At 46.0% G+C, this 21345-nt stretch overlaps 2 protein-coding genes across 5 annotated transcripts in view; both read right to left on the bottom strand.

Annotated features, from left to right (window-relative positions):
• EML1 (EMAP like 1) overlaps window positions 1-21345 on the bottom strand; it is a 206385-nt gene that overhangs the window by 146024 nt on the left and 39016 nt on the right. Inside the window, exon 1 of one of the 4 annotated variants that reach the window (XM_024231744.3) lies at window positions 3035-3285. The exons of 2 other annotated variants lie outside the window; for them this stretch is intronic. In XM_024231744.3, coding sequence (XP_024087512.1) covers window positions 3035-3101 — 67 coding nt within the window. In that variant the 5' untranslated portion in view covers window positions 3102-3285. Of the gene's footprint in view, window positions 1-3034; window positions 3286-21345 lie in introns of those variants that run through there. One more of the 4 variants, XM_054530509.2, reaches the window with a different exon arrangement.
• On the bottom strand, window positions 8285-9477 carry LOC103892420 (tyrosine-protein phosphatase non-receptor type 2). The gene has a single exon (XM_009249478.4). The coding sequence runs from the start codon at window positions 9421-9423 to the stop codon at window positions 8557-8559; it is 867 nt and encodes a 288-aa protein (XP_009247753.4). The 5' UTR covers window positions 9424-9477; the 3' UTR covers window positions 8285-8556.

Below are 21345 nucleotides of genomic sequence, written 5' to 3'. Positions count from 1 at the left end.
GAGAGACTGAGGTAGGACTGCTTGAGCCCCAGGAGCTTGAGACTGCAGTGAGCTGTGATCATGCTACTGCACTCCAACCTGGGTTACAGAGCGAGGTCTGGCTCAAAGAAAAAAAAAAAAAAAAGCTTGTGATTTCTAGCTCACTTTACAGATTTCAAATACTCTGAAGAAAACAATGCACACATTTTCTGCTTAAATGAGAAAGACATTTCCTGAAAGATGAGGATGAGCCTTTTCGGAGGCTAGATACTGCCTAACTCTGCATTTAATGTCCACTACAAATTATGAGGGGAGACGCCAAGAAAGAAGTATAAGAGAAGACAGAAATTTCATTCATTAGAACAAACTTTTCTCTTTCTCCCTTCTCATTTATACATTATCTTCTCTCTCTCTCTCTGAGACAGGGTCTCACTTTGTCACCCAGGCTGTAGTACAGTGGCACAATCATAGCTCACTGCAGCTTCAAACTCCTGGGCTCAAGCAATCCTCCCATCTCAGCCTCCTGAGTAGCTAGGATTACAGGTTCAAGCCACCATGCCCAGCCAACTTTTAAAGATTTTTTTGTAGAGGGGGGTCTTGCTATGTTTTCCAGGCTGCTCTCAAACTCCTGGCTGCAAGTAATCCTCCCGACTCAACTTCGCATATCTTGATCTTGTCTTTATTTGGCCAGAAGGAAGTTAACTATGACAGTCATCCAAATAATATGTACGAATTATATTTTCGAAAGCTATAACCATGATTTTTTAGTTTCTGTCACTATTAACAGCATGACCCACACTCAACATATGAAAATGTATGAGTTCATGTATTATGCTGCTGTCTTGCCATTGTAAGTGTCTCATTTAAAAAGAAAAAATTGTTTGCCAATGTAGCTAATGAAATATCCAAATGTTTAATTTAGTTCCTAGTGAAATGGCATTTCTGTGATCCACTGCTTTAATTGAATCATCATAGTAATTAACTGACTTGTATTCATTTACATCTTCACTTAATGAAAGCCTCTTGAAATGTTTCACATCAAAACATCTGTTGCCTAAGACATCACCAGTTAACATTGACTTCTGCCCCACAGGCCACCCTTGCTTTAAACTTTATTCATTAGACAACCTAAAAAAAAATAACAAATACAGAGCTGAGAACTTTTTGAGAAAAGTAATTCAATAGTTACAAAGTGATCTTATTGTTTGATTCTAGTTAAGGTGGTTTTTCTTTAAACCGTTACCTCTACAAAATATGAGAGCTGGTTTTTACTTTCTTCTGGACATCACCACCAGTAAAATACCATGCCAATATCTTTAGGCTGGCAATTAAAAGGAAAATGCAGAAAACGAAAACATTCATGAACAGACATGTAGGTCAACTTCATGACTGAAGTGCTATTTAGGAACAGTATGACCAGGCCCCCAAACAACTGCTCCAATAAAATATCTAGGCTCATTTTCATATCGCAGATCAAACTGTCAATAATATGCCCACAGATTAAATTTGTAAGACCTGATGCCTCAAAGTCATCTAATACAAATTTCAGCCACGCATCTTTCCAACTAGCATAGGGAGAATTCTACCATAAGCATATAGGAGGTTGTACCTACTTTTTAGATCAAAAATAATAATTCGAATATGATTGATTATAAGTCAATTAAGGAACCTATTCAAAATGTTAATTGAGGAATCTATTTAACCTACTGGAGAGCAAAACCGTTCCCATGACTCTATACTATAAAGTATTCCAGGTACCACCAGCGTGCCAAATACATTCTACCTGCCCTCAACATCTTCTGAGGCTCAAAAACACAGGTGTTCTGCTCTTGGAAACTGGCGTTAAATTCAGAGAGAAAGCAGAAACTTTCTTTAATTCCACTGAAGAGGGAATTACTAAGTTCATGAAGGCCCACAAATGGTTCAGATGTAAAGTATAAGCTGCAAAAGCTATCAGAGTATACATTTACCATGAACAAGATGATAAATTTCACCAGAGATAAAAATACCACTACAGAGGATGAATCAACACACTCACTATACTCTTTACTGCTACAGTGACAAACAGGTGTCGAATAACAAGAAAACTTTCCCTAAATCACAATACATCAAATAAATTGCTCCAGTTGTCAAAGGGTCTAGAATTCAAAATTATTCCGACTGCACTTTAGCAAATTCTATCAAATACACATTTTTTTCCCATTAACAAACTTTTGGGGCCCTTTGATGGAGCAATAAATCCAACATGTAAAAAAAAAAGTGTGGTTAACTTTTGTGCGTGAATTATCACACATCATGTTCTGATAAAATATTCAGTGTGCTGTGAAAATCTTTTTCAACCCTGCCAATGAGACTGAAATCTTTCAAGCATGTAGGACTTCATATTTTTAAAAAGATGCCATATTGGTGGATATGAATGTTTCCTTCCTGTAAAATTGCAAAAACAAAAAAAGAAAAAAGAATCCATTATCCCATAAACAAAATAAGAAGCAACACTGAGGCCAGGTCCACTTTGGCTTTCCATTTAAAAAGCTCTAGATTGTATTAAATTGTGATGATTTCATTAAAGTAGACCTGAATGGGTTCTGGGGGTCCAAACACTGCGTGCATCCTCGCAGGAGGGTTTTGTTATTAAGGGATTTGTTTCCCGAGTTCTTCATTCAGTCATTTCCAAACAGATGTGAGTTGGGAAGCAAAAAAGCAACACGTTCCCCGGAACGCGGAGGCTGCCCGGGCCTCCCCGCCGCCCTGTGCCCCACGCGCCTCCGCCCGGGCGCGCTCCGCGGGCGTTGGAGCCGGCGGGGTCCGCGCGCCAGTGCCGGGAGCCGGGGCGGCGGCGGGGAGCCCGGGGCGGCCCGGAGCGAGGCGCGGCCCCGCGGCTCCAGCACAATGCGCCGGCGGCGGGAACGGGGACCGCGCGCCCCTCCGCAACAACTTTGCGCGGCCTCGCCCGCGGCCGCCGGGCCTCGGCCCCTCGGCTTGGTCCCCGCCGTCGCCGTCGCCGCCGCCCGCCACCAGCCGCCCGCCGCCCCGGCCCCGCGCGGCCGCCCCTCACCGTTGCAGAACTGGAGCAGCGAGGACGTGTCGTACAGGCTGCTGTAGCTGGAGAAGCCGTCCTCCATGCTGAGGCCGCCGGGCCGCGCCCGCTCCCCGGCCCGGCCGCGCCGCCGCCGCTCACCACACACTGAGCTGAGCCCGACCGCGACCGGCGCTGGCGCTGGGGCCGGCCCTGCTGTGGCGGCTGCTGCTGCCGGTTACCATGGCAACCCCGGGCCCGCCGCCGCCGCCGCCGCCGCCGCCGCAGCCGCGCGAGCCCAGCGCCCGCTCCGCCCGCGAGGGGGCGGCCTCGGCGGCCGCGGGGCCCGGGCCGGGAGGGGTACGTGGCGGGGCGGGGCGAGCCTCTCCGCGCCTGCGGCCTCTTTCCCCGCGGGGAGCGCGGCCCAGGCGGCCTGGGAGCTGCAGGGGCGCGTCTGCCGCCCGCTGTCCCCTTGGCCAGGCCCCGCCTCAGCGCACGGGGGCCCAGGGGCTGCGGGGCGCGGCGGGCGGCCCTTGAGGGGGCGCGGGGACAAAGACCAAGGCCGGGAGAGAGCGGGCGCGCGGGGGCCCGGGGTAACGTCCGCCGCGGACGCCCAAGCCCACTCGCCCCGACGCGCTGTTCCCGCGCCCGCGGGCAGCTCCACGACCAAACATGGACAACGCGCCAGCATTTCGGCCGTTTCCACGCCGCGGCTCACTGTGGCCCACATCCGACCGGCGCGTTCCTCTGTCCACACGTTTTTCCGCGGCAGCAAGTCCCTGCCTCAGTGAGACTTAGCACGGGACTGGCACGTCCGCTCGAACCTTCGCTCACACTGGGCCAGAGAGGCTATCCTGGCACCAGGCTGGAAGTCCCCCGTGTTGAGGACTGGACGCAGCTAAAACATCGCTTTGTGATCATGATCGCTTTGTGGTTTCCCTGTGATCAGCCCCTGGGATACAGATCTGTCACATTACAGGCTTGTTAACTTGCTACAGGACTAAGGAAATCAGTATTTATTCTACATCAGAAAGAGACCAAGAGTTAGGAGAAAATAGCGCAGTAGGAGAAGCACATAGATCCATGAGTTTGTAACTTTTCCAGCCCATACACGTATAAATGCTGTTAATGGTTCGCATTTTATACCCATGGAGTAAAGTAAGTAAAGATGCGCCAAATAACAAGTGGGGAAGCGAGAAATTAGAATATATAAAATGGATGCTCTAACCCAAGAATGAGCTTGGTCCCAAAGACACTGCAGAACGTTTACACTTCCTGTTGCATCACAGTCATAATTCAGTTCCATGCCAAAATCTGAAATTGTAGGTACTAACTTGTGCAGGTTGAATACAGTAGGTGAAATAAGAACTGAGTAAGTTAGAATTAGGAAAACTCGTAGGTCTCACTTGGGCTCAGAGGCCTGTCCTTCCAGAAGCTCAGCTTGGACATCAGTAGATAGCAGGTGAGGGACAGGGCTCTGTCACTCTGCGTGCGGCACACTTAGTGCATGGGTTAGTAAGGACTGGTGCTGTATGCTGTGGGCAGAGGGAGACGTTTAAGAGCTTATTCCTGTCTTAGCCGGATTGTTAATTGGGAAGATGCATTGTGGGTGAAGGCTGAAGGGCCACAGGTGCTGCGGGTTTGACTGTGACTTGGTTGATGGAGGACAGTGGGCAGGACAGTACCAGTGAGGAAAGAAGGAACGGTGCCTGCAGACATTGTGCAGACAAGTGGGAAATAAGACTGGACTGAGGGCAAGGGGCCAGGTAAGAGAGGCCCCAAATGCTGCAGAGGAGCCTGAACCAGACCTGGTGGGAGATGGAGGAACGCTTGGAGAGTTCACGCAGGCAGGCCACTGTCGAGAGCTGTGTTAGGGAGCTGGGTCTGCCTGCCGACTGGGCTGCAGGGGCCGCGGCCTGTTGCTGGAACAGCCCAGGATGTCTGCAGTGCTCCAGAAATGAGGCACCAAGGGCCGGCCAGAGGGAAGTTGCTATAGGACCATACAGCTGGAAAGACAGGAAGGTCAAGCGAGGACAGCACAACCTCCAATTAGAAGTGCTCTGTAGCAACTGGAGAGAAAGAATTGAGATTTGGGAGTTGTCAGCGAAGGGGTTGTAAATGAAGTCTCTAAAGAAGAGAATGGAAAATCGGACAGGGGCTGGGGTACAGCCTTAGCAAAGGAGAGAGAAGGACATTCTGAAGGAACGGTCAGAGAAGCAGGAGAATCAGCAGAGGACATTGTCTCTCTAAGCTAAGAGCACAGAAAGCTTCCAGTGGGCATTTGCATAGGGTTCTCTGCAGGAAGGTTCAAGGGGGATGAGGCTGGGGTGAGGCTCTTCTGTCTGGTGGCAGAGGGCTCCCAGGTGACCTGGAGCACCCAGGTGTTGCAATAGGTTGCTGGATATCAAAGGGAGAGGGCAGGCACATGCATGTTAGAACACTTTGGCAGGGAGGCCGAGCGCGGGGCTTATGCCTGTAATTCTAGCATTTTGGGAGGCCGAGGTGGGCAGATTGCCTGAATTCAGGAGTTCAAGACCAGCCTGGGCAACATGGGAAACCCCGTCTCTACCAAAAAAAATACAAAAAATTAGCCAGACATGGTGGTGTGCACCTATAGTCCTAGCTATTTGGGAAGCTGAGGTGGGAGAATCACCTGAGCCCAGGAGGTAGAGGTTGCAGTGAGCCAAGATCACACCACTGCACTCCAGCCTAGATGACAGAGTAAGACCCTGTCATAAAAAAAAAAGAAAAGAAAAGAAAAGAAAAAAAGAAAACTTTGCAGGGAAAGGAAACGGGGGGAGAGGCCAAAGATAGTTGGCAGAGGGCCAGGTAAAGTGTCCCCTTGCCCCCCCATGGCACAGGTGGGTTCTCTGCCTCTCTAAGGCAACAGGCAGGTGCTATGGAGAAGGGGCTTTCAAAGGGTGAGACTTAACACCCAGATGCACATTTCATCTTCCTCATTTCCCATCTTTCCTCTGTCTATTCCAGTGTTCATGCTCTCTCTACTCCACTTTGCAGTTTTATACTTCAGGATATGTTGGATGATTGGCATAAAAAGCTGAGGTGTGGCATTTCTGAACTTGAAAAGGAAGTAATAATCATGAATAATTAGAAGATGGTTTTCTTTAAAGCCAGGTGTGGTGGTGTGTGCCTGTAGTCCTAGTTATTTGGGAGGCCGAGGTGCGAGGATGACTTGGGCCCAGGAGGTTGAGGCTTCAGTGAGCTATGATTGCACCACTGCACTCCATACAGTGCAGCTGGGGCAATGCTGAACTCCAGCCTGGGCAACAGAGTGAGACCCCATCTTAAAAAGAAAAAAAGAATGTTAGCATTCTTTATGTTTAATGTTATGATATTTGGTGGCCACAATTTAGACATGGGAAAGGAGACGTATATTTAAAACTTCAGCTGCCAAATTGAGCTGGAGATTTTCTTAGAAGATATTATTTCCACTAAAGTTACAAATAAGACAATTAAGAACTCAGTCCACTTTCTTTTGAGATGATAAAGAAGATCATTACTCTCTTAACCTAGAGTATTAAACAGCTATGTTTTTCCCACAGTGGTAAAATCTTACTCTAAAAAAAAGCTAAATTTAGAATAATTACAATGATATGCATGTTAAGTCACTTAGGTATAATCTACACAGCATTAAAGAAGATCCTTGGGGAAAGTTCAAGAAAAATCTCTGAAAAGTAATAATGTGTGATGTTTTTGCTAAACATTTTAACAGACTGATATTCCACATCATTGTGAGTTAATTTATAGCCTGAGCACCAAAAATGTTGTCATTGTAATAAATGATGTGTACTCTGTAGGACAATATAACCACAGAGTTCAGTGGAATTAATAGCAGCGTTTGTACAATGTGTGAAAAAGAGAAAGGAAAGTGAAAGCTCTGTAGCCTTTATTCATAGAGAGGCAATTTTTAAAAATCACCCAGAAATGTGCAGCCTTGTGCATCTCTTGTTTAATCCAACACTCTTCCAAAAATAGTTACACAGTGCCAGGCCCTATGCTTGGGGCTGGGAATGTAGCACATAGAACACAGTGCTTTCCAAACTGCAGGTGGCCGTGAAGTCAATTAAAGAGTCATAATTGGCAAGGTTTAAAATGAAATAGAGGCCAGGCATGGTGGCTTATGCCTGTAATCCCAGCACTTTGGGAAGCCGAGGTGGGTGGATCACCTGAGGTCAGGAGTTCGAAACCAGCCTGGCCAACATGGTGAAACCCCATCTCTACTAAAAATACAAAAATTAGCCAGGCGTAGAGGTGAGCACTTGTAGTCCCAAGCTGCTCAGGAGGCTGAGGCATGAGAGTCGCTTGAACCCAGGAGGTGGAGGTTGCAATGAGCCGAGATCATGCCACTGCACTCTATCCTGGACAATGGAGCGAGATGCTGTCTCAAAAAAAAATAATAAATAAATAAAAAGAAAGAAAGAAATAGAAAATCCACTTCTGGGTACTCAAAAGAGTTGAAAGCAGGGACTTGGACAGATATTTGTACACCCATGTTCATAGCAGCATTATTCACAATAGCCAAGGGGTGGGAGCAACCTGAGTATCTACCGATGGATGAATGGTTAAACAAAATGTGGTCCATCCATAGGGTGGAATCTTATTTCATCCTAAAAAGGAAGAGAATTCTGATACATGCTATCAGCATGTATCAAGACACTATGCAGTGTGAAATAAACCAGTCGCCAAAAGCACAAATATTCTATGACTCCACTTACATGAAGTGCCTAGGGTTGTCAAATTCATAGACAGAAAGTGGAATGGTGGTTGCTAGGGGCTGGGGAGAGGAAGGAATAGTAAGTGAGTGCTTAATGGGCGCAAAGTTTCAGTTTGGAATGATGAAAAAGTTCTGCAGATGAATGGTGGTGTTGGTAGCAGAACAATATGAATCTCCTCATGCTTTATAACTGTGCACTTAAAGATAGTTACAATGGTAACTTTTATGTCGTGTGTGTACACACACACACACACACACACACACATTAGGGAGATATTTTACAGTCTCCATATGTTGCCCAGGTTGGAGTGCAGTGGCTATTCACAAGTGCAATCAGAGCACACTGGAGCCTCCAACTCCTGGGCTCAAACGATCTTCCCTTCTCAGCCTCCCAAAGCAGCTGAAACTACAGACACACACCACCATGCCTGGCTGTTGTGTATATTCTAACACAGTTTTTTGTTTTTTTGTTTTTTTTTTTTACTATTTAACAAAAATATTTAATGCTGCCAAAAAGTATAAAAATACAGTAGGAATGGCAGTACAATACAAAGTAATCTCTCCTAATTTATTTCTTGTACATCTTTCTACATTTCATACACTCATTAAAAACACTTAACACATACAATTAAAGGTTCTGCAAAGTCTTCTGCTGGTGGGTGCTCTTCATCCCCTGGATGTAAAATTTACTTTGTAAACAAACAACTGTGAGGCAATCTAGAGGGTTAGCGAGCCTCACTTGAGTTTCCGGAGTGAGCTTCGGGTCTTGCTTTGCACGTCAATGGTTCAAAATTTATAGCTGCAGAATATTCTCAAGTCATGAATATTAGGTGTCTGTCAATCTTGGCCTTTTTCTTTTTCGTTCATTCTCATTTAGCCTCTGTTTCATCTGCTGCACCTTCTGAGCTGTGGTGGCCTTTCTGTCCTCTCTAATACGTTTCCGTAGAGCACTCTCACTGTTCTCCTCCACTGTATCTTGCATTTTAGAGGAAAGTCCTGTACATCGGTCACCTGTCAGTTTTTCTTCTTCTAGACCTATTCTGTTCCCATTGTATTTTTCAGTCATTATTTTGTTTGGTGAATGATCAAAGGCAGGAGATAAGTCTTCCTTAGAAAGTTCTTTCCATCGTTTCTGTATACTAGAATCTCCCTTTATACATTTTGCTCCTTCTATTATAGCCATGTATGAGAATCTCAGTTGATCTGGGGTCTGAATAAGACCCATTCGGTATTTTCTCATGTTCAGTAACACCTGTTTAATGTTAATATCTTCTCCTTTTTCCATCAAAACAAGACAAGTGTCTACCAGAGAGAAGGTGCCGGAGCGCCCAATGCCTGCACTACAGTGGATCACCGCAGGCCCATGGTCAGGGTTCAAGGAGCCAGATTCTCTCACTTTAAACAAGAAATTGAGAAATGAAGCTGGTGATTCAGGGACTCCAAAATCTGGCCAGGTAGTATAATGAAAGTGAGATATTGTTCTGGTTTCACCACTATTGATATTTTCTAATTGTAGTAGATGTACTGTATAATACGACTTCACATCTTCTGACAAGAGCTTCACACTGAATCCTGTTTCTTTAAACAGCATCTCTTGGTCATCTGTTGGCCAATACTGTGCACATTTAACCAATTCTTTCTCCACAATGCGGTTCAGCATGACAACTGCTTTGGTCTTCTGCTGCCAAACCATAAGCCAGAAATGGCAGCATGTGTTAGGAAGTGGACCCTGTCTAACACAGTTTTTAACATGAAATGGAATAGACAATTTTGGACTGCACTGAGCATAGTAAGAACGAGTATTTGTGCTGGCAACATTGGTCTTTGCTTACAGTGTACCTACATGTGCTGAGTTGCGATGTGTAATACAAGGCGTTTCTTGCGGGTCACGGTCACAATCTAAGAGACATTTGGACATATAATAATTGTACAGATAGATGTAGAAATACAAATGATAAGCGCCAAGGAACAAAGCCAGGTGGGAGGATTTCAGATTATTTCTGAGGGTCTGAACTGGACTAAGGAGGAAAAGAAGCTACCAGAACAGCCGTGGGTAGAGCAAGGGACAGCCACATCAGGCAAGCTGTGGTAGGAGATGGGGAGGCCCTGCTTGCAGGGGGTCTTGGACAGCCTGTCAGGGGCTTCTGATTTTACTCTAAGAGCAGAGAAAAGTTGACCTTCAGTTAATGTCATGGGCTTAACTGTGTCCTCCCAAAAATTCATCTGTTGAAGTCGTAATGCCCAGGACCTCAGAATGTGACCTAACTTGAAAACGGGGCCTTTACAGATGTAATCAAGTTGAAATGAGGGCATTAGGCTGGGCCCGAATCCAATATGACTGGTGTCCTTATAAGAAGGGGAAATTTGGACAGAGATGCACACAGAGGGAAGATAAAGTGAAGACACAGGGAGGAGATGGCCACCTGCAAGCCAAGGAGAGGGGCCACAGAAGGATCCAGCCCTGCCCACACCTGGGTTTTGGACTTCTGACCTCCAGAACTGTGAGAAAATTAATTCCTGTTGTCTCAGGCCTCCAGTTTGTGGTGCATTCTTAAGGGAGTCCGAGCAGATCAATACAGTTAGTATAGAATCTCAGAGTCAATCCGGGTGTGGTGGGGATGGTGGCTCATTCCTGGAATCCCAGCACTTTGGGAAGCCGAGCCAGGCAGATCACCTGAGGTCAGGGGTTCGAGACCAGCCTGGCCAACATGGTGAAACCTCATCTCTACTAAAAATACAAAAATTAGACCGGCATGGTGGCAGGTGGACGTAATCCCAGTTACTAGGGAGGCTGAGGCAGGAGAATCACTTGAACTGGGGAGGCGGAGGTTGCAGTGAGCCGAGATCGTGCCCACCGCAATCCAGCCTGGACAACAAGAGTGAGACTCTGTCTCAAAAAAAAAAAAAAAAGAAAAAAAAAATCTCAGAGAGTCTACAATTGGCTATTCCACAGATGCAGCACCATTCACTACTCATATTAAAATATAAAATATAGCTTCTCATGATAAAATTGTTACTCTACAAAATGAGAGGTAATCACCGATTCTAACAACCATAAGGGAACATTCAACTCTGTGGCCTCCAACCCACTTGCTGATGCAGCTGTCCCTTCTACAACATCCCTGACAAATGGTCACTCTGCCCCTTTCAGATCTGAAGCACTCCAATTATTAAAAAGATTATTGTTTATTTTTATCCTAAATTGCCCTTGCCGAAGCATTCTTCACCAATCCTACTTTTGTCTGGTCAATTTCATCTCCCTCTGTCCTGGTTCTGGCTTCTGTCTCTTCTGGAACATTGCAACAGTAGCCTGTGTCCTGGTTTACCCAGCCGTGCTTCATTACTGCAGGGTTAACTTACCCAAAGAGGTGCTAACTGATGTCCTTTCATTCTCTGCTGCCTACCATATTAAGTGCAAACATCTTGGCATGAACTTCAAGTCTGTCTGCGCTCCTGCTGCAAATGCCATCTTTGGCATTCAACACACCCCTGCCCCACCGTGCTTTCCAAAAACTCCTTTTCACGACTCTCAGACGTGCCGTGCACTTGAAGACTTTGAACTTTGGCCAGTGCTGTGCCCTAGTCCTGAGTGTCCGCCTCCCCTGCCCGCCAGGGTAGGAGCTGCCCCATCAACAGGGCCTCTGCAGTCATGAACACATCTGCCCTTGTGCCAATCTGCTTTGCCTTGTGGGAACTTGTGTACAAGTCTGTCTCTCCTGGGAAATTATATGCCCCTAATGCCCATCATGCTTGACACAAGATTGAACGTAGTTGGCAGTGAGTAAATGCTGAGTGAATGAATGAACTCTGGAAAAAAGTGGTTGCCCATTACACATGATAGGCTTTCAAATGCCTGGAAGAGAACGCACATCTTCTCCAAGGTAACATTCTCCATTTCCTCCCTGTCCATCATGTGACATTGTTGCTAGGCCCCTTGTCTGGAGAGATGTCCATTCCACCCAACCAGATCCTTTTATCCTGAATCCTGAAGATTCAGGTACTCAGAACTGTATACAGTAACCTCAGAGCACTCTCACCTGGGTGGCATTTCCCTTTAGTAACTTGAATATTATGATTCTATTGATGCAACTGAATCTTGTATTGGTTTTTTTTTTGTGTTTTTTTGAGCAGCCAGGGTGTGGACTGTAGGCTCCATGTTGAACTTCCAGTCAATTATAAACCTATCAGTCTTTTAAAAATGAACTGCTATTGGATCTTCTCCATCCTGTACTGAGCTAATTGATTTTTTAAAAATCGAATGACAAGATTTATCTTTACCCTTGTTAAATGCCATTTTATTGGCTTCTATCCATCATTTTAGCCAACCGAAATCTTGTAAACTCTTAAATCTGGCATCGTGATAGCCGTGAATGTGCCATAATGCACCCTTCAATGTCTCCTTCGTCCTTATAATTGATCATCAGGTTAGCGCTGCGGGAGGGGTGCAGAGTCCTCTGTATGGCACCGGATGCCTCCCCAGCCACATCTCTATTGATGTGTTTCTCAGTGCTTTGGAAATACCTGTCTAACTAAAAATGAAATCGCCCCAACCGTTCGTTCACCCAGCCTATTTTCTTCTTCATTGTCCACAGGATTTTGTGAAGGAGCCTCTCCGTTGCTTTGTAAATTCGGTCTGGTAACACAGAAAAACAGGGAACGAGGTTGGTTTGGCTCTTAGGCGCCACTTTTCCTTCCAAGTGTTTACATGCTAGCTCTTCAAAGATCTGTGAAAATTTTTGCTCAGAACCAATATTAATATCAAATGTATCATCTGTATTTTCCAGAATCCAAATTTTTCTGCTTTTTGGAAACTTATGACCTTTTTTCCCTTCCCAGTTTTCTGCAACTCCCATCTGGCAAAATTAGAGCTGGCTTGCTGAGGCCTGGAGAATGTATTCACAGTAACTGAACAGTCTCTTGCCATCTCTTGCCTTTCTTAGGCTCTTGGCAATTTCTCCCCAGGGATGTTTCTTCTATCCCTTCCAGTGTTAAGATTATTCTCCTTATTAGAGAAAAAGGAGGCTGGGCGCGATGGCTCACGCCTGTAATCCCAGCACTTTGGGAGGCCAAGGCAGGTGGATCACCTGAGGTCAGGAGTTTGAGACCAGTCTCGCCAACATGGTGAAACCCCATCTCTACTAAAAATACAAAATTAGCCAGTCATGGTGGCGTGTGCCTGTAATCCCAGCTACTGGGGAGACTGAGGCAGGAGAATTGCTTGAACCTGGGAGGTGGAGGTTGCAGTGAGCCGAGATCATGCCATTGCACTCCAGCCGGGGCAACAAGAGTGAAACTCCGTTTGAAAAAAAAGAAAAGAAAAAGAAAAAAAAAAGGAGCCTACAGAGCGAAGTCCTAACCATGCAGACTGGCTTTCAGGGTCCTTTGTGGCTCCCCTAGTTCTTCCGGTTCTTTGGCCCCTGTCAATCCCTCTGCTTTTCATTTCCCAAACACCCCACAATAGTCTGCCCCTGGGGCTTTGGTTGTGAGATTCCTGCTGTTGGAAATGTCTTTCCACTCAGTCTGTGAGCTCCCTGGCCATGCCCCTGGCTGGGAGCCTCACACAGGGATGCAGTTCTACAGCTTATCTTATGAAGGTGAGACATTGTCAGCCTGGTGAAGCCAGCTCCTTGTTTCCCCGTGTGTCATCGGGCCTGGATGGGCTGGGATGGGGGAGAGGCACTGGCCGAGAAACAGCACTGTGTGATAAAGATGGCCTTATCAAGGGCCTCTCCAGCTTCATTATCCTATTACACAATGTCAACACTGCAGAATGGTGAACTTCAGACCCTTCCACAGATAATCTGTTAATAGTCCAAATGGATATGACAACTCTATTATCTAAGAAACCCAGTAGGCTATTTACCCAAAAGTGTTCCTAATGATTGGACTCCATCAAAAGAATTTACGTATTTTGAAGTATCTGAAGTGCAAAATTAAAAGCAATATTTGCTTGGCTAATTCTTTTTAAAATGTCCTTGCAGGCCAGGCACAGTGGCTTACACCTGTTATCCCAGCACTTGAGGAGGCCAAGGTGGGCAGATCCCTTGAGTCCAGGAGTTTGAGACCAGCCTGGGCAACATGGTGAAACCCTGTTTCTATACAAAACACAAAAATTAGCCAAGCATGGTAGCATGTGCCTGTGGTCCCAGCTACTCAGGGGGCTGAAAGGTGGGAAGATTGCTTGAGCCTGGGTGGTCAAGGCTACAGTGAGCCGTGATCGTGCCACTGTACTCCAGCCTGGGCGACAGAGCAAGATCCTGTCTCAAAAAGAAAAAAAGAAGACAAGAAAAAGTCCTTGCATTTAGGAAACTTGATGTTGTAATTGTCTCTAATTCATACAATAGTGCAGGCACCGCAGTAGATTGCAAATGAATTTCCAACTGTAGCATCTCCACCAATCAATGGGATTTCCAGGGCATTTTGTTCATTCACTCCATCGCATTGCCTGTAAGGTTTTATGGCAGTTCCTGGCATGCCGCAGACTAACCACAGAGCAAATAAGCTAATATTAGGGCAACCACTCATCCCAGAGGGCCTGGGACAGCCAGGTTTAGGCCTTTGTCCTGGGTGCTCATTAATAGTACCCCTTTGGGGCCAGATGCAGTGGCTCACACCTATGATCCCAGCACTTTGGGAGGCCAAGGAGGGCAGATCACGAGGTCAGGAGATCGAGACCATCCTGGCCAATGTGGTGAAACCCCTTCTTTACTAAAAAAAAAAATTAGCCGGGCGTGGAGGCGCACACCTGTTGTCCCAGCTACTCAGGAGGCTGAGGCAGGAGAATCGCTTGAACCCAGGAGGTGGAGGTTGCAGTGAGCTGAGATTACGCCACTGCACTCCAGCCTGTGTGACAGAGCAAGACTCTGTCTCAAAAAAAAAAAGTACCCCTTTAACTCTGGAAAGTATTCTAGTTTGGATGATAAATTGTATGGCCATCCTAGTTAATAAAGAAAGAACCAACCCAAATGTCCATCAATGATAGACTGGATTAAGAAAATGTGGCACATATACACCATGGAATACTATGCAGCCATAAAAATTGATAAGTTCATGTCCTTTGTAGGGACATGGATGAAGCTGGAAACCATCATTCTCAGCAAACTATCGCAAGGACAAAAAACCAAACACCGCATGTTCTCACTCATAGGTGGGAAGTGAACAATGAGAACACTTGGACACAGGAAGGGGAACATCACACACCAGGGCCTATTGTGGGGTGGGGGGAGGGGGGAGGGATAGCATTAGGAGATATACCTAATGCTAAATGACGAGTTAATGGATGCAGCACACCAACATGGCACATGTATACATATCTAACAAACCTGCACATTGTGCACTACCCTAGAACTTAAAGTATAATTAAAAAATATATATATAAAACAAGATTTAGAGTCTTTCCATAGTGTGCATTGAAAGAAGATTATCTAGATTGATACAGGTTATGCTTCAAATGCTATCATAAGCTGCCTTACAATACCAAAGTTACAAGAAATAAAGAGAAATGGCCAGAAACCTGGATTTGTATCAGGAAAGTCCAGGAAAAGGCCCACTACTGGGGCTTGCCTGGTCCCCTCCCATCATCTCCTTCACAGGCTTTTCCATCCTGGTGTTCTAGAGATGCTGTACTTCTTCCTAATTAATGGAGGGTCCGGGAACTCTTGCTCATATTTTTGCCATGGTCCCAGGACTCCAGCTATACCAGAGAGTCGGGCAAAGGTCCTCAGCGTCCTTCTGGAAGTCGACTCAATAAGAAGTTGCTCCCCTACCTCCCTCACAGGCTTGGTCACTGGTTCTTCATCACAGACAGTTGCTGAGAACTGACCCTGGGTTCACACATTTCGCCACACTGAGTGCCCCTGCTGTGCCAGGAACAGGAGACACAACGAGGAACAATGCACCATCCCACACCCGAGGGGCTCACAGCCCAGAGGGAAGCAAACACACCGCAGGTCACACTCACACAGGCCCCCAGTCACCGTCAGGCGCTGGCTCCAGTCCCTGCTGCAAGCCTAGCTGGTACTGCCTGCACCTTACATGTAAGGAAACTCCCTAGGACCAGAGGCTCAGGGGCCTGGCCCGAGGTCACGACATTGGTAAATGGTAGAGCTGGGATTTAAACCCAGTCCTGTCAGGCCCAAACCCTCACTTTTCTACTTTGAGCAGCCACCTCTTCAACGGAAGACGGAATAAGAGAGAGCTGGTGGGGGTGGAGGGGTTGGGGAAGGAAGGAGGGGGGAAAGGACAGATTCTACCTAAGCATGCAAGCTGACACCCTGGCTGGGGACAGGTAGGATAACAGTACCCTACGATAGGGTGGGGCTGCGGGCCTCCTGCTGTAGGTGCAGACCCGGGTTTAGCCGTGCTTGCCCTGCAAGGCATATTTGGAAAGTATTTGTTGCTTGGGTTTGGGACCGATAGACACATGGGGATTACTGAAACCCCAGGGGCTGTGGCGGACTGAGGAGTCCAGAAGTCAAAAGCCAGGGAGCATACCTCCAGCCTCAAGGAGTCTGGGAGATGAGAGGTATGGAGAGGAGGCGGGAAAGAGGCTAGAAATGCATACTCAGTATGTCTGGAAACTGATGAGACACCCAGCTCTGTTAACGTCAAAGAGGGGACAGGGAGCTCAGACTGAAGGCATCTGGCCCCATTGCAGTGAGCCTGGGACCCCACACTAACGGGCTGGGCTTAGTCTATGGGCAATGAGAGCCCCTTGGAAGCCACAGGATTAGGACTGTGCTTCAGGAAGACTGATGGGAAGTGCACATACCTGGGCCAGGGGACACGAGGCATGAAGACAAACTAGTGGGACCTGTTCCAGGTGAGGTGGTGTGAGCCTGGGTTGGGCTGGCAGCCATCCTCCCAGCTGCGGGGTGGGGAACTGGCCCGCCAGACCACACTGCTGTTGCAGAAGAAGCCAAGAGAGGATCTGGGGTCTAGAGGGCAGGAATGGTGGGCGGTGTGGGAATCAGGAAGTGAGTGCGGGGGGAGGGCATGGCCTTGGCAGTGAGGATGCCGTACAGCATGGGAGGCAGCCCCCATGAGCAAGGGCAGGGCCTTAGGGCTAGAGCTGGCCAGGAAACAGGTGGTGGGGGAGGAGAAAGGCACTGGGAAACCCACCTAAGGGGGTGGTGTCAGGAGGGGAAGAGCCAAGCACGCTTGATGGGAGGAGGAAAGAATTAGAGGAAAGAATTAGAAGCTGGGGACGAGTCAAGGAGAAGGGAGGCGGCCAGTGGAACAGGCGTCCAGAGGACTGAGCTGGACCCAAGAAGTATGCGGGGGCGGGGGTAGGTGTCCTTGGAAAGAAGGAGAGATGCTTCACCACCCGGGAGAGGAAGGTTAAAGGATGAGGTGGATGAAATGCCATAGGAAATGTGAGGCTTCAACCATTGATTCAACAAACACAGGTGTTGCTTAACGATGGGATACGTTCTAAGAACTATGCTGTTAGGCAATTTCATCATTGTGCGAGCATCGTAGAGTGCACTTACACAAGCCCAGATGGTACAGCCCACTACACACTTAGGCTACATGGTACGGCCCATTGCTCTAGGCTGCAAACCTGCATGACAGGCTACTGTACTGAATATCGTAGGCAACTATAATACAATGGTAAGTATTTGTAAACATAAACATCTCTAAACAGAGAAAAGGTATACTAAAAATACAGTGTCATAACCTTATGGGACCACCATCATACGTGCAGTCCATCACTGACCCACTCATCATGATGCGGCACGTGACTACTTGTTGGCAACATAAGCATCCTTGTTGGCAGGAAGCTCTATCAGCACCTTTCCAGGGAAAGTATTGAGTTTGCCTCCATGTTCTGCTAAAACTCCTCAGAACAGAGAGGATGGAAGAAAAACAACCTCCATACAACTTCAAACTGGAAAATAGGAAAAGGGGAGGTACAGTCTCATCTGCCCCAGACAAGCTGAACTCAAAGCTAGCAAGGGTGGGCAGCCAAAGAACAACCTACTTCCCCACAGAGAACCCCCAAAGGCTTAGGAATGGGCAGGACCAGGTACCTGTCGCAGTGGGGGCACAAGAGGGTCTGCTTAAAAAACTGCTGTGGACTGAACTGTGCTCCCTTCCAAACTCATACACTGAAAACCCAACCCCCAATGTGACTGTATTTAGAGATGAGTCCTTTAGGAAGTAATTAAGGTTAAATGAGGTCTTAAGGGTGAGGCCCTGATCTGTTAGGATTAGTGACCTTATAAAAAGGGAGAGTGATATATATATCTCTTACTTTCTCTCTGCCATGTGAGGACAGAGCAAGAAGGTGGCAGTCTGCAAGCCAGGAAGAGAGCCCTCACCAGGAACTAACCATGCTGGCACTCTGACTAGACTTCAAGCCTCCAGAATAGTGAGGAATAAATTTCTGTTGTTTGAGTCACCCAGTCTATGGTATTTTGCTATGGCAGCCCAAGGTGACTAAGACAGAAGCAGATAGATTCCTCCCCCATCTCCTTCCTCTCGCTGTGAAGATTGGAGTTTCAATCTGTTAAATAGGTGAACCAAGGGGTTCTCCACACAAAGGCATACCAGAGGGGAGGGGAAGCATCCTGAAGATGGCAAATAAATGATAGCCTGATGCTGAATGATCAGACCTCACCCCAGCCCCTTCCTACCCTCAGCTGTCAGAACATTGGCAGCCAGGGGTCTGCTGTCCAGGCAAAAGTGTGGAAGGATCTTTTTTAGGGAATATGACAAAGTCTTGTGGAAAGACCTAGAGGTTGGGCAGGTTGGGAAATAAAGTGAAGTTTGCCTGTTGACAAGTGTCATCTGTAGACTCAGGACTTGCAGGTAGTGTTTGAATGTCCCCCCTCTAAGACTTGAATGGAGAGCCAAGAATCTGAACATTTGAGAAAATATAAAAGTAACAAAAAAGGTAGAGTGAGGGGATATGAGGAAACAGACAACACAGAGAGCAGAAGGAAATAAAACTATTATTTATATCCTCATAGGTCAAAGTTATTGCATCCACAAAATAAGAATGCTATTTATAAAATTAGATGATAAAACATCTTTGAAAATTAAAAATATGGCCATAGAAATACAATCCCCACAGCAATGTCTACTGATAGAGTTGAAGAAATCTCCCAGAAAAATAGAACAAAAAAGATAAAGCTACACAGAATATAGGAGGAAAAAAATGGGATATCATATTGGGAAGTTCAGCATCTGAATAACAAGTTTCAGGAAGAGAAAATGAAGAAAATAGAGGAAGGGAAATCATCAAAGAAATAATTCAAGAAAAGTTTCCAAAACAAAGAAACATAACACATGAATTTCTAGATTGAAAGGGCCTACTGAGTGCCCAGCACATTGGAGGAAAAACAAAACAAAACACCACCACCAAATGTTATTTATACCCACCAAATGTTACGTCCATCAGATGTTATATGCCCCAGATGTTTTAGAACACTGGGGATAGGAAAACATTCAAAAAGCTTCCAGAGAGAAACAACAGTCTCAGAGAAAGAATTAAGAATTAGAATGACATTGGATTTCTAAACAGTAATGATATGAGCTAGAAAACAACAGATAAATGCAAAGAATACATTTTTGAGGGAAAAAAATATTTTAACCTGTAATTAAAGACCCAGACACACCGTCAAATCATGTGTGCAAGTGGAATAAAGACATTTCTAGTCACACAAGATCTCAAAAACTTAGCTCTTCTGTGCCTCGTTTCTCAGGAAGCTACTGCAGGATGTGCTTCACCAAAATAAGGGAGTTGCCAAGAAAGATTACGTGGGATTCAGAAAACAAGGAATCAACACAGGAGAGAAATAAAAGGAATCCCCAGGAAGTGGATGGACAGTAACAATCATGCTAACAGGCAACCAGTCCAGACTACAGTGGGAGAACAGAGGCTCTGGAGAAATGCCACCAAGAAGCTGAAATTAGAAGCTGTCAGAAAAAGATTTACATATAAGGCAGAATAGTTGGGGATGACTTAGTGAATGATACATGGAAAATAGAAGACAGTAATTTACTACAGGAAAAACAAAAAATTGTCTAAGGAAATTCAATCATACAATATGGCTTAACTTTGAGTAGTGTTTCATAGTCATGGTAATATAAACACACACTGGCCAAATTTTAAAATTCTGACATGACTATGTTAGGAAGAGGAAGGGTATGTATCCACATGTGAGTATGGAGTAAGCGATGTGAGTGAGAACTAAATCTTCATCTTCCTGGCGGGACATTAACAGATTAAAAAATGCCTGGCCCAGACCTTTTCAAATTAGTGCCTTGCAAGTTGGTGGCTCATGCCTGTAATCCCAACACTTTACGAAGCTGAGGCAGTTGAGTCCGGGAGTTTGAGACCAGCCTTGGCAACATAGTGAGACCCTGTCTCTATAAAATGAAATGAAATAAAATAAAATAAAATAAAATAAAATGGCAAAAATTAGCCAGGCATGGTGGTGTGTGCCTGTAGTCTCAGCTGCTCAGGAGGCTGAAGGGAGAGGATCACTTGAGCCACAGGAGGTTGAGACTGCAGTAAGCCTCAACCTGGGCAACAGAGCATGAACCTGTTTCAAAACAAAAAACAAAACAAAACAAACCCCCCCACAAAAATGCCTGGACTTGGACAGTCAGGAAGTAGCAGTATATGCATGTTATTTCAAGAAAGGTAAAGGCAGCGGGCATGGTGGCTCATGCTTCTAATCCCAGCACTTTTGGAGGCTGAGGCGGGCGGATTGCTTGAGGTCAGGAGTTTGAGACAAGCCTGGCCAACATGGTGAAACCCCGTCTCTACTAAAAATACAAAAATTAGCTGGGCGTGGTGGCAGGCGGCTGTAATCCCAGTACCGGGGAGGCTGAGGCAGGAGAATCACTTGAACCTGGGATGCAGAGGTTGCAGAGAGCCAGGATCGTGCCACTGTACTGCAGCCTGGGCGACAGCGCAAGACTCCTCTCAAACAAACAAACAAAAAGAAACAAAAAAAGAAAGAAAGGTAAAGACATACCAAAAGGCAAGGGTAACATATCTGGAAGTGGTAACTGCTTCCGGGAGGTGGGAAGAATGCTAGGGATGACGTGGGAAATGAGGGGAGGGAACTGCAACTTCTTTGTCTTAAGCCTTGTAGAACTGTTTGATTTTTTTTTTAAGTATGTGCAGTCTGTAACTGATAAATTTAAATTAAGCTTAAAATCATGTACATTTTAATCTTTCTTCTTGAGCTTATTTATTTGTTCTCAGTTTGTTCATTCATTCATTCATTCAGTCAGTCTACAAACATTTGCTGTGAGTCTTCTTCTGTGGGTTGGCTGCTGGGACAGCTGAAGAGGAAATCTCAATTCCTGCTCAGACAGGACCTTTCCTTTTAATAAGAAAAACTTCAAGGAGGTTAAAGCTCTATGTGCCTTTTACTTTATTTTGCATGGTAGCTGATTTTCTGAAGAACTCTCAATTCTACGTTTGAAATCAGTTGAGGTCTTGGGACAACAGTGGTTGAAGCTCATGATTTAAAGTGTTCCTATGAGAAATCCATCAGGAAAAAAATCCTGCACAATACATGAATATGTAATCTATGTCTTCTTATATTGGCCACTCTGGTGAGAAATCGATGTGGCTGTAGGAAAGGTAGCTGAA

Source organism: Pongo abelii, chromosome 15, assembly GCF_028885655.2.
Source record: "Pongo abelii isolate AG06213 chromosome 15, NHGRI_mPonAbe1-v2.0_pri, whole genome shotgun sequence".
NCBI classification, from domain to species: domain Eukaryota; kingdom Metazoa; phylum Chordata; class Mammalia; order Primates; family Hominidae; genus Pongo; species Pongo abelii.
The sequence above is the reverse complement of the archived record's forward strand: the minus strand, read 5'-3'. Positions and strand labels throughout refer to the sequence as shown.